This window comes from Pristis pectinata, chromosome 3 (genome assembly GCF_009764475.1).
Source record: "Pristis pectinata isolate sPriPec2 chromosome 3, sPriPec2.1.pri, whole genome shotgun sequence".
In the NCBI taxonomy this organism is placed as follows: Eukaryota; Metazoa; Chordata; class Chondrichthyes; order Rhinopristiformes; family Pristidae; genus Pristis; species Pristis pectinata.
In genome coordinates this window covers 63,555,895-63,569,521 of record NC_067407.1, presented here as the reverse complement: position 1 = coordinate 63,569,521, position 13,627 = coordinate 63,555,895, and the positions used below count along the sequence as shown (strand labels likewise).

Here is a 13,627-nt window from a genome sequence, read left to right as displayed (position 1 = left end):
TTTTACCCACAGAGACATGAAAGAAAATTCTTCAATTAGTTAATACATCTTCAATGCGTGCCAGACACTCTTTGATACAATTTAAGGTGGTTCATAGGACCCATATGTCGAAGGACAAGTCAGCCCGTTTTTATCACCAGATAAATCCTGTTATGTGATAGATGTAATTCAGAGGTGGCTTCCCTGACACATATGTTTTGGTCCTGTCCTCTTTTGGAAAAATATTGGAAGGACATTTTTAACATTATTTCAACTGTACTGAATATTGATTTACAACCTCACCCAATCACTGCAATTTTTGAGTTACCAATGATGGAATCTGGCCACCTATCTGCTGCTGCTTGTTGTATGATTGCCTTTGTTACATTAATGGCCAAGTGATCCATTTTGTTTAAATGGAAGGATCCAATACCTCCCACCACTTTTCAATGGTTTTCTCAAACTATATCATGTTTAAACTTGGAAAAAATTAGGAGTGGCACTGTTTATTCTTCGCTTAAATTTGAGGAAGTTTGGAGTCCATTTATTCAATATTTTCATATGATATAGATCCTTTTTCAATAATCTTTGAATTTAGAGGAGCGGAGTTGACGATATAATAATGTTCTTTGTTCATCGAGAAATATCAGTCCAGTTTATTTTCTTTTGAAATTTTTTTTTTAGTTTGTTTCATTTTATTACTTACAATTTTTTTTTCGATTTGGTTTTTTTTATAATATAATAAACCTTTTCCTTTCTCCTTTTGATTTTTTTTTGTAATATATTCATTTACCAAGAAACCGTGGGGCCTAGAATATATTTTTTTATTCTTTATAACTATATATGTCATGATTGTCCTCCCGATCTCTTTGTATTACGTGTATAATTACCAATGTTATATGTATTAATCTGTATTAATTTGAAAATTAATAAAAAGATTGAAAAAGAAAAAAAGTTCCTTACTTTTGCACTTTAACCTACTTACAATAAAGACTAACATAACATTTGCCTACCTAACCGTTTAGTGCATCTGAAAGCTAACTTTGTCTTTTGATTCAATGCACTCAGATCCCTCCATATACTAACATATACCAGTTCCTCAGTATTTAAGTATTTTTCCACTCATCTATTCTTCTTTTCTATATCCATACCTCACAATTGCCCTCCATCTGCCAACTGTTTCCCCACTTAGTGAACCCGTCTCTTCACAGCTTATTTTCGCACTCAGCTTTATATCATCGGCAAACTTGTACGTGTGACTTCATTTTATGTGTTACTTATAATAAATTTTGAGGCACTGAGGAGCCAATAATGATCACTGTGCCACTCAGCTAAAAACTGTCTGCTAATCTGAAGGCGGCGCACTAATTCTCTCCCTCCCTCCCTCCCTCCCTCCCTCCCTCCCTCAGTATTCTTTTAACCAATCTTCTCTCCATGGTAGTATGTTACCCTCTGGGCCTTTATTTTCCATAACAACATTTTTATTGTACCTTATTAAATGCTTTTTGAAAATTCAAATATATTATATCCACTGGCTTCATTAAATCTTCAAAAATTAATAGAGTTGACAAACCTAATTTTCCCATCATATCTGATTTCAATCTAATAACTAAATGCATAGTTATATCTGACATTCTCAGTGCACTGTATCCCTTGATATTCAATTCCAGTGTTTATGCAAAACTATATCAGATTAACTGATCAAGAGTTTCTTATTATTTTTTACTCCCTTTCTTAAACTGTGGCTTTACATTCTCTACTTGGACTTTTCCAAAAACTAAGGAGCTTTTGACTGAGAGTGGTGGGTACCTGGAATGTGCTGCCAGGGGTGGTCGTGGAAGCAGATATGACACAAGTGTTTAAGGAGGCTCTTTAGGTACATGAATATGCAAAGAATGGAGGGATATGGACCAGGTGCAGGCAGATTATTTAGGCGTCATTAGCTTAATTAGTTCAGCACAACATTGTGGGCCAAAGGGCCTGTTCCTGTGTTGTACTGTTCTATGTTCTTTTGCTGTACAGTATTATTCTAATCAATACCAGGGTAACTGAAATTCCACCCCCTCCCCCCACCAGCCGCCCCTCAATATGACCACATTCTTGCATACCTCTGTGAATTTTCTTAAGATTTTTCGCTTTATCTTCTTCTCACTATTTGGCGACCCATAGAATACATTCAGTTACCCAATCATGCCCTTCTTGCTTCTCAACTCCAAGTAAGTGGATTCTAAACTTGACTCTTGAAGGGCACTCTCTCTCTCCGGCGCTGTAATATGTCCCTTACTCAGTACAGCCACCTTATCACCTTTTATTCTTTCCCCATCTTTGTCAACACTAGGCGTTCTGGGATGTGTACAGCTGTGCCTTTTGCAACTCACCACCCTTTGTACACTTAAGCACATGCATTTTAAATCTGTCTTTGTCCTATTCTCACTTGGTCTGCTCCCTCCCAAAACTGCATTATGTCCTATTTTAATGACCGCTGCCACTCCCATTCAACATGGTGCACTATGTTCCTTCTTTGTGCTTCTACATGCTGATGGTCATTTCCATGCTCTGGGTTCACTCTTCAGATTTAAATTCCTGGGCATTAACATATCGGATGAACTGTCCTTGGCCCAGCACATAGACGCAATCATAAAGAAAGCGCACCAGGAGTTTAAGGAAGTTCGCTTGTCACCAAACACTCTAATAAACTTCTACAGATGTTCTGTTGAAAATATCCTGACTGTTTGCATCAGTAGGAACTGACTGGTTGCATTGCAGGAATGCAAGAAGCTGCAGAGAATTGTGGACTCTGTTCAATACATTAGGGGCACATACCTCCCCACCATCGATAAGATCTACAGGAGGTGCTGTCTCAAAAAGGCAATATCCATCATCAAAGATCCCCACCATCCGGGCCATGCCATCTTTTCGCTGCTACCATTGGGCAGGAGATACAGAAGCCTGAAGTCCCACACCACCAGGTTCAAGAACAGCTATTTCCCTTCAACCATTGTTTTTGAACCAACCAACAAAACCCTAATCACTACCACAGTTTAGCAACACTATGACCACTCTGATCATTTTGCACTAAAATGGACTTTGTGTTTTTGTGTTCTAATTGTTTTTTTCTTGTAAAAATTATGTATAATTTATGTTTAATTTATTTTTCTTGTGACTGCTGCTTATATGATGCTATGTGCCTGTGATGCTGCTGCAAGTAAGTTTTGCATTGCACCTGTGCATACATGTACTTGTGTATACGACAATAAACTCAACTTTAAACTTTAGACTTTAAACTTTAACTGCAAAGTCATTAGTCATTGCCTTTGAGGTACGACCCATTCTTCTTCATCAGAATTGGACACAATATCCTACGAAATACTGATTCAAAGATTCAATATAACATTCTGGTGAATTGTCATTAGCTCTGCTCCTCTCTCACAAATGCTGTCTGCCCTGCTGAGCATTTATGTTTTTTTTATTTCCATATTACCTCCCCGTTTTTGAACTCTCATATCTCAGTTTATACTTCGATTTATGAAGCTAAATGCTCTCTTACAGATCATGCTACCTCCAAACATATACACAAGATCCTTTAGAACTGTGTCATTTGGTCTATGTTATCTCTACTTGTTATTGTCCAAAAGCATCTTTGCATTTACTCTTTGCATTAAAGTTCATCTGCAAGTTTCAGAGTCATACAGCCTTGCATACAATCACTCAGGCTTTTACATCATTGGGATCTCTTCAGGAGTGATGCGGACACATTGCACTTGAACTGGAGGGGGACCAATATCCTTGCAGGGAGGTTTGCTGGTGCTACAATGGGAGGGTTTTAATGAGTGAGGCAGGAGGGTGGGACCCAGAATGATAGTGCAGCAAGTAGAGAGGCTGACTGATATGTAGACAATAGAACAGGCAAGTCCAGTAGGAAGAGTAGACAGAGATAGGAGGGGATGCATGAGAGGGATGGTAGGCTTAACATTTACTTTAATGCAAGGAGCCCCATTGGTAAGAAAGATGGACTGAGGGTGTGGGATCAGGACATGGAATTATGAAATTGTTGCAATCACAGAATTGTGGCTGAGGGAAGGGCAGCTTAATGTTCTGGGGTACAGAAGTTTCAGATGTGACAGAAAGGGATATAAAAGAGAGGATGTTGCACTGCTGATCAGGGAAAGCATTATGTCAGTACAGTATGAGGAGATCATAGAGGATATACGGGTAGAATTTAGAAATAAGAAAAGGGCAGTCACTTTTATGGAGTTAAACTGTTGGCCAATTAGTCAGCTGGAATTAGAAGAACAGACATGTAGGCAGATCATAAAAGGGTGTAAAAGCAATGGGTAGTAGCATGGATTTTAACTCTCATTATTGACTGGGATTGCCTTCATACAAGGGGCTTACATGGTGAAGAATTCATAAAATGCATTCAAGAAAGTTTTCTGAAGCAGTATGTTTAGAGTCCTACTAGGGAGGGTCTGTACTTGAGCTCATCTTAGGGAATGAGGATGAGCAAGTGATTGAAGTGTCTGCAGAGGAATCCTTTGGAAATAGTGACAGTAGTTTGGCAAGTTTAAAGGTAGTCATTGGAAAAGATAAAATTGATCCTCAAGTTAGGGACCTAAACTGGCGAAGACAGATAGTGTAAGACAGTGAAAGGTTGAAGATGTCCTTGAACACTCCAGCCAGTTGGTTGGCACAGATTTTCAGTACCCTGCCATGTGCACTTTAGGTCTGATGCCTCACCCTGTAGCCAAAAACTACCCTCCACATTGTCAGCAACTCCACCATGCTTACTGCAAACTTACTATTAATGCCACCTACATCCACATCCAAATATTATAAACAACAAGGGTCCTGGCACCAATCCCTGTGGAACACTACTAGTCATAGGCATCCAATTACAAAACAACCCTCTACCAACACCCTCTGTCTCCTATTGCCAAGCCAATTTTGGATCCATTTGTCACCTTTCCCCAGATCTTATGGGCCCCAACCTTTTGAACAAGTCTCCCATGTGGGACTTTGTCAAAGGCATCTACTGCACTGTCCTCATCAATACACTTTGTGACCTCTTCAAAAATTTCAGATTGGTCAGACAAGATCTGATCTTGACAAAGCCATGCATAGTATCTCTAATCAGTTCCAACCTTTCCAAGTAATCATTAATCCTGTCCCTCAGAACTTTTTCCAATAACTTCCCTACTTCTGATGCTAGGCTCACAGGCCTGCAATTGCAAGGCTTTTCCTTGCTGACTTTCTTGAAAAGGGGGAACACAATGCAATCCTCCATTCACGTAGTACTTCACTAGTAGCCAACAAACATATACAAATCTCAGCCAGAGCCCCAACAATCTCTTCCCTTGCGCCCCCCCCCCCCCCCCCCACCACCACCACCAAATAGCCTGGAATAAATCTCATCTGACTCTGGGGATCTATTGACCTTTAAGCCCCCATAAGGCATCGAATACCTCCTCCTTATTTATGGAGACTTGCACTAGAACTTCACCCTGCCCTTCGTTCTCCAACTACAAAGTCCATTTCCTTTGTGAATACCGATGAAAAGTATTCATTTGGGACCTCATCTATACCTTCACAGATTTCCCCTGTTGTCCTTAATGGGCACTACCCTTCCCTGCTTATTCTTTTGTCCTTAATATACATCTTTGGATTTACCTTAATCCTGTCTGCCAATGATATTACATGCCTTCCTAATTTCTTACTTAAACTCCTCCCTATACTTGTTATACCCGTGATAGGCCTCCCCTGTCTTTAGTTCTCTATACCTTCTACATGCTTCCTTCTTTCTCTGTATCCAGCCTTTGATATCCCTCAACATCCAAGGTTCTCTGTACTTGTTACCCTTGGCTTCACCCTTACAGGAATGTGATGGCCCTGAACTTTTGTTATTTCTCCTTTGAATGCTTCCTCTGCACAGATGCGGATTTACCCACAAATAGATTCTCCCAGTAAAGCTTTGCCAGATCCTGTCTTATTTTAAAGAAATTGGCATTCCCCTAATTTAAGACTTTTTACCCTGGTCTACCCTTATCTTTTTCCATAGCCACTTTATTGTCTTTACCTCCAAAATGCTCCACTACTAACCCTCCTTCCACCTGACCTGTTACATTCCCTAAGATAAAGTCCAGTGATGTTCCTTCCCTCATTGGTCAAAATACATACGGTGTCAAAAATCTCTCCTGGATAAACACCAAAAATTCCACTCCATCCAAGTCTTTTACGCAAAGGCATCCACGTTAGTATCTGGGAGACTGAAATCTCATACTACAACCAATTTCTGCCAGCATATGAATATCCTCTTGCGGTTCATTTCAAATCTCCTCACTGTTTACATGCTTTTAAGTTCGGTATCATCTGCAAAATTTACCTACCCACCCATTTCCAAGTCATTAATGGAAATCAAAAAATAACGTTCATGAAGGAAATAACATGTTCCTTCTCAGCACAAGATCAACATGCATCATTCACCATTATTTATGTCGTGAAGTATGGGGCAACATTTCTTCTATTGAATCCTCAGTTTCAAATGAGGGAAACAACTGACTTTATGACTGACTTAATTGCTTTAAACTAAGGTAAAGAGCAACCAAGATCTCTGGTTTGCACTTCCAGCATGCAATCTGCACAAGTACCAAGCATGCTTAGTAGTTCATGCTGGTAAAATTTATAATGTTAGACTACAGTATCCATGATGGTAGAGGGAAGCAGAAATTGGGTTCCCTCTTGGTATTTCCCCAATATTTTGCTCTCTCCAGCATCTTAGGATTGGTCTGGAGGTAACCATCAGAATGAAGTTGGCAAGGAAAGGTACAGGGAGTAACAGAGGTTTGTCTGGGTGGGGAAGAACCATGAATGAGATGACAGGGTAGAGGCATATGCATCATGTGTTTGAGAACACAATAGGCTCCACAGCAGAATAGCGCGCGACTGTCACTATTCTGAGCAAGTTGATAGGACATGTGGAACCTATGACTGTGACTAATGGAGAGCAGGGGACATGGAAATGAACTTTCTGGAAATGACCTCTAGGATTAATCAAAATCCTTTCTGTCATTGAAGATATATGCCACTAGGTAGATGCAGAGGAAAGGGGAGGTGAATAATCTCTGACTTAGAATCAGAACAATAAGGATCAGGTGGAGACAAGTGAGGAAACTCGACAGAAATAAACTGTACTCAGACAGACACCATTTATGTGTGTGACCTCCATACTCCAAGGAGGCTTGATGAATAATCTGATGTGAAACAACAGTGGGGTTAGGCTGGAAAATCATGAAAACAAAGCAGAGACGACCATTGGGCCAGAAGCTAGACTATGCTGCTCAATGCATTTAATCAACACTGAACATGATCAATATATACCTTACAGCAAGAAGAATAATGGAAAGATGTTTGGTCCATTGTGATTCCGCACAGGGAAAGGGAAGGAGTTCTGTACACCAAGAGAGGATGGGACAGGGTTTGCTCCGTTGGGATTCTGGTGATCATGATACCAATTCAGGAATAGCTGTGCTACTAGAAAGCCAAGGGACTCCTGGAAGCAACCCCAAATAAACCATTATTACTCCCCATTTGGCAGGAGGAATTGGCCATTTTGTGTTAATATCAAGATATTTGCCGATGACATGTGATGACAGTGAGGAAGAAAATTTGGGGTTACAGTAACTTATCAATTGACTGTAAGGAATTGTCTGGATAAATGTGAGGGTACATGGGGAGGGCAAACAAGGCCAAAAATTGATCATAAGTGGCAGAATAGCAAGTGGTTATAAAGGAACAGAGAGATCCTGAAGTGCACGTCATTAGAACATATCTTCATATCCCTTTATTCCTTTAACATCCAGTAATGTATTAATCTCTTATTTGAATGAACTCAATGACTGAGCTCCAAAGCCCTCTGGGGTAGAGAATTCCAAAGGCTCACCAATCTGTGAATAGAAAAAAATTCTCCATGATCCCCTGGTTTTTGACTCGGAAACTTCCTCCTTGCATGCACTCTGTTGACCCAGTGAGAAATTGTAAATTTTAATGAGGTCACTTCTTAAGCCTGACCTACTTAAACTCTCATCATATAGCAAAAATCAACATCCCAACATAGCATGTCAGAAGAGACTGTACATAAATTTCCATGTGTGGTCTCACCAAAGACCTTTTTAACTGCAGAAAGATGTCATCACTCCTATATCCAATGTAAAGGGTGTTTGCTTTTCTAATTTTTTGGTGCACTTGTACATTTGCTTCCTTGTGTATGAGGGCACCTGGGTTCCTTCGAACATTAACAATGTCTCTCACCACTTAAAAATACTCTGCTTTTCTGATCAGTGCACTGAAGTAGATGACCTCACATTTTTCCACAATACATTCCAAAAGATGAATGTCAACGAATGTTTGAAGATATCAGGATGTGTAGATAAGCCTATTTAGAAGCTTTTATTGACTGTATAGAATACAAGGGCAGGGAGGTCATTCTGGGCCTGTATAACACACAAGTTAATCCACAGCTACAGAACTGTGTAAAGTTCTGGTTACTAATAAGAAGAATGCAAGAGCACTCCAGTGGGTGCAGAGGAGATAAACAAGGATCTTGCCAGGTTAGGAGAAATATAGTTATGAGGAGAGGCAAATTGGGCTGGGGTTGCTTTCTCTGCGAGTGAGATACATAAAATTACAAGAGACATAAATAGGGTGAAGTAAAGGAATTCTTTCCCAAAGCAGAGGTTTAACATTGTCTGCAAAGACATTATTAATAAAAGGACGGGTTCAATGTGAACTCAACAATTAAATTCTGCACTGTAATAATTCAATGATTCTACAAACACATTTGAAGCTCCAGTTCATTCCACCTGTTTCTGATATATATCAACTTGGATGTGAATTTAGGAGGTATGATTAGTACGTCTGTAAATGACACAAAAAGTGGTGGAGTTATGGATGGTGACAAAGATTGTCTGACACTAAAGTGGATAAAGTTGGGTGGATGGAATTTAATCATGGAATTTTGGGAAGTCAAATAGGGGTAGAATACACACTGTAAATGATAGGGCACTAAGGAATGTTGATGAACAGGGAGACCCAAGGGTCCAAAGTCCATAATTCCCTAAAAGTGGCAGCACAAGTGGATAGGGTGGTGAAGGCAGCACATAGCATGCCTGCCTTCAAAGGTCAGGGCACAGAATAAACAAGTTGGGATGTTATACTGCAACTTTATGAAACACTGGTTAGGCTGCACTTGGAGTAACGTGTGCAGTTCTGGTTGCTATACTATAGGAAGGATGTCTTTGTGCCGGAGAGAGTACAGAGCAGATGTTGCCTGGATTGGAGGACTTCAGCTGTGGGGAGAGATTGGATAGGCTGGGGTTGTTTTTCCTGGAGTGAAGGAGGCTGATGATTACCTAATAGAATTATAAGATTACGAGAGGCATAGATAGGGTAAATCGTCAAAATATTTTCCCCATGATAAGAGGGCATAGGTTTATGAGAGGTAAGAGTTTTAAAGGGGATCTGAGGGGCAAGTTTTCTTTCTGCACAAAGAGTGGTTCATATATGGAACATGTTGTAGAGGTGGTGGAGGAATCAGATACAGTTACCATGTAATGATGCAGCTCTATAAAGCTCTGGTTAGACTACACTTAGAGTACTGTGTCCAGTTCTGGTCGATGTGGAAGCATTGGAAAGGGTGCAGAGGAGATTTACCAGCATGCTTCCTAGTTTAGAGAGTATGCATTATGAGGAGATACTAAGGGAGCTAGGGCTTTACTCTTTGGAGAGAAGGAGGATGAGAGGAGACATGATAGAGGTATACAAAATATTAAGAGGAATAGATAGAGAGCCAGTGCCTCTTTCCCAGGGCACCAATGCTCAATACAAGAGGGCATGGCTTTAAAGTAGTGGGTGGGAAGTTCAAGGGAGATATCAGAGGGAGTTTTTTTTACCCAGAGAGTGGTTGGGGCATGGAATGCACTGCCTGGGCAGTAGTGGAGGCAGGTACATTGGTCAAATTCAAGAGCTTGCTAGATAAGCATATGGAGGAATTTAAAATAGAGGGATATGTGGGAGGAAGGGGTTAGATAGTCTTAGGTGAGGTTTAAAGGTCAGCACAACATTGTGGGCCTAAGGGCCTGTATTGTGCTGTACTGCTCTATGTTCTACGTTTAAAAGGCATCCAAACAGATGCTTAAGTAGACAAGCAGAGAAGGATATGGTCCGAATGCAAGCAAATGGGATTGGTGCAGATGGGTAAAAGGGTCAACATAGAGGTGGTGGGCCAAAGGCTCCGTTTCTGAGCTGTACGAGTCTGACAAACTATTCTAAAACTCAGGAAAATGATTGGGTGTACAGGTTTTAGTTAATTAGTAGAAAGGTTACAGGGGAGTTGAGAAATAAATTTTTCACTCAGTGAGTTTTGGGGGTCTGTAACCCTATGTTTGCAAGAGTGATAAAGGCACATTCATGTGCTTAATGCACATCTGGATGAGAACTTAAAATGCCATAACTTTTAAGACTATAGACTAAGAGCTGGGAATTGAACTTAACTTCTGGCCACGTGGATATGATGGACCAAATGGTCTCTTTCTGCACTGTAAATGTTTGTGATTCCATAACCTTAGATAACATTGTTCATCATAATCTAAAAATTTGGAAGCTGTCCCAATTTCAGCCACAGCATCAAAGGTGACTGATACATCTGCAGCCATGAACATTTAAATATAAATGCTCTTTTATGCTAGTTACATTGAGCACCAGCTGTTCAAAGTACATAGATTCAGAGCAAGGGCAATCAGAGAAAAAGGTGAAATATTAGCACTTCTGGGACAAAGTTGTACATTATTTTAGTAATACAGAAAAAATGCAAGACTTATTAATGTCTCGAATAACCTCTAATCGAGTACAACAAAATGCAAGATGGAGACATATGCTGGAACCTGGAGCAAAAAACAAATTGCTGGAGGAACTCAGCGGGTCAGGCACCATCTGTGGTGGGAAATGGGCATTCGACACTAAGTTCCTCCAGCAGTGTTTTTTGCTAGAACAAAATGCAGAGTGCATTAAGTTTAATTATTGCTATTCCATGCCCAATCCTAGCAAAACCATAAATGGGTCAAAGCACAAACAGAAATCATCAAATATTCACAAGCTGCAAGAAAAACTTGTAAGATTAAGCTTTTGTAAAGGAAAAATTATTTGAACGTGTGTATTTTTCTCAACTTCAGTGATCCTCAAAATACAGTTTTGGCTCCACATATCCAAAAATATTCAGCTGTATGTTCATGTCATAGAGATGCACATACAAATTTTCACCTTTGATACTAATCACAGAGAGAAATACATTTTGGTGTTTCATGGCAACACAAGAATTATCAGGTGTGTTTATGAATTAAAAACAAATCCTCAACCTCAACTGTACCTACAGATACAAAGGATTTAAAAGATTCATTTAGGCAATGAGGAGAAGTCAGAGGTTGGGAGCAGTGGGTCACAAAATCACTCACAACTAGACTTTCCTGAGTTTCATACCAAGTTCAAGTCTGGAATGAACTGGACCTTCAAATGTGTTCATAGAATTACTGAATTATTCAGTAAAATAGCTAATTTCATGTTAAACCTATCCTTTTATTAATGATGTCTTTGCAAACAACATTAGTGTCTTTTTATAGGGTATGCTCACAAGATACAAGAACTCAGTTACAATGTTGCATAAGCAGCAATATTATGACATTTTTGTGTTTGAGCAGGAATATTTCAGGGATGCAGAATTTAGGGAGGGAGAACTGAAACAGGGAGGAAAGAACTCCTATGCTTTAGTTTAATATAAGTAATCTGTGTTTGTACAAATAAATATACCTTTTAGGTTTGAACACAACCTTCTGTCCACCTTCAAGAACAAGCAGAGCTTTCAGCTGGGTTCCTTTGTAGCCCACGTCAGCTTTGATGATCTTTTTGGTGGCCATAGCATGCAATATAGCTCCAAGCTCTGGAGTTTCTTCTGGATACACCTCCCTGGGAACAACCCACTGTGCTGCAATTTCCCATGGTGACTGCAGAGTGTGCTCCAGATTCGGATTCAGTTCAATTTTAAGTTTATCCATCATATGCTGGAAGGAATGTTGATCCTCTCGATTAGTTGCAGATGAGTCTGAATTGTCAATCAGGAACACTTTTGTGAAAATAAAAATAACTAGAAGGATAGCTAGTAAAACAACACGCTGCTTTAGCTTCATGATGTCCTCCGTTCCAAGATGGTATTAGATGTTGCAAATGGTCTCAAAATGACGACTGCAGCCCAACACCAACTTCAGCTGAACTTTGCAATGATCCACATGCCAACAATAGATGCCCTGAAAGAAAAATAGATCATTAATATTTTTTTCAAAATATTTCACAACACAATACAAGCACAAATAATAGGTTAAAATCATACACTGATGGCTATAGATTTGATTTGTCCATCAATTCAATTTACCAGCTACTGGTAACAACAAGGGCAGCATGGTGGTACAGCATTTAAAGCTGCTGCCTCACAGCTCCAGGGATCCAGATTCAATCCTGACCTCAGGCACTGTCTGTGTGGAGTTTGTACATTCTCCTCATGACTGTATGAGTTTCCAGTAGGTGCTCCAGCTCCCTCCTGCAATCCAAAGAATAATTGGCTCCTGTAAATTACTCCTTAGTAAATGAAAGTAGAAAAAAGAATCAATGTGGGAGTTAATAATCAAATAAGAGAAAATAAAGTAGCAGGGAAATAAGGAGATCGGACTGATGGGATTGCTCTGTTTGGAGCTGGCATGGACTTGATTGCCGAATAACCTCCTTCTATGTTGTGACAGATAACAAACAAGTTTAATCAATTTGCCTTGAATCAATAGACACAGTTCCAATGCCGCCCAGGGCAAAGAAGATGAGCATCTACAAAAACACTATTATGTCAGTCAGAGAACAATATGAACAGCAAGCATAGAATCATGTTTAATCCTGAGCAATTTATCCTCCTGACTAAAAGTCAGCTTAATTTAAAGATAAACCAAAAATTTTGACTGGTTTTCCAGTATACTAGCACTTAAATGGACAAAAAAAATCTTAACATAGGGATATCAATGGGTTCAATGTTAAAATTTATTGTTTCAATTTAAACTGAAATAACCTTGAAATATTTATCAATGCAGTTATAACAGTTTCACATATTGTAAGTGCACTGTACAACTTTTAAAAGAAATGTTCACTGCCTAAATAAATAAAGGTACTTAAAATAGTGCTGTGCATTAGAACATAAAATATTATAAATGACAGGCCAATAAATAGAATTAAGACTACACCAGAACAATAATAATTCATACAAAAATTTAACTTATGTTGAACTCAGAGGTTACTGCTGCTGTAAAAGGCTAACTAAATTTCAACTCAAAAAATACATTAGGTTGAGGTCAGTGCTGAGTGACAGATCTGTTTGTACTCTAGCAGTCGCAGTTCTGCAAAATCTTTTGCCCTTTAGCATACATTCATAAAGTATACATGCATAAAGTATTGTGGGATAATGAACATGGTTGTGTTTCAGGGAAGGAATGCTGAACTCAATGTGCAACTGATTGTACTCTGTAAACAGTGGAGAAAAAATTCTGGATTGCTAATGTTCCAGAAAATA

The 13,627-nt window shown here is 39.4% G+C and overlaps 1 protein-coding gene across 4 annotated transcripts in view; it reads right to left on the bottom strand.

Annotated features, from left to right (window-relative positions):
- The window catches only part of fam20b (FAM20B glycosaminoglycan xylosylkinase), a 131,958-nt gene that overhangs the window by 61,233 nt on the left and 57,098 nt on the right, over positions 1-13,627 (bottom strand). For all 4 annotated transcript variants that reach the window (XM_052011853.1, XM_052011854.1, XM_052011856.1 and 1 more), the window contains exon 3: positions 11,833-12,326. In XM_052011853.1, coding sequence (XP_051867813.1) covers positions 11,833-12,209 — 377 coding nt within the window. In that variant the 5' untranslated portion in view covers positions 12,210-12,326. The remainder of the gene's footprint in view (positions 1-11,832; positions 12,327-13,627) is intronic.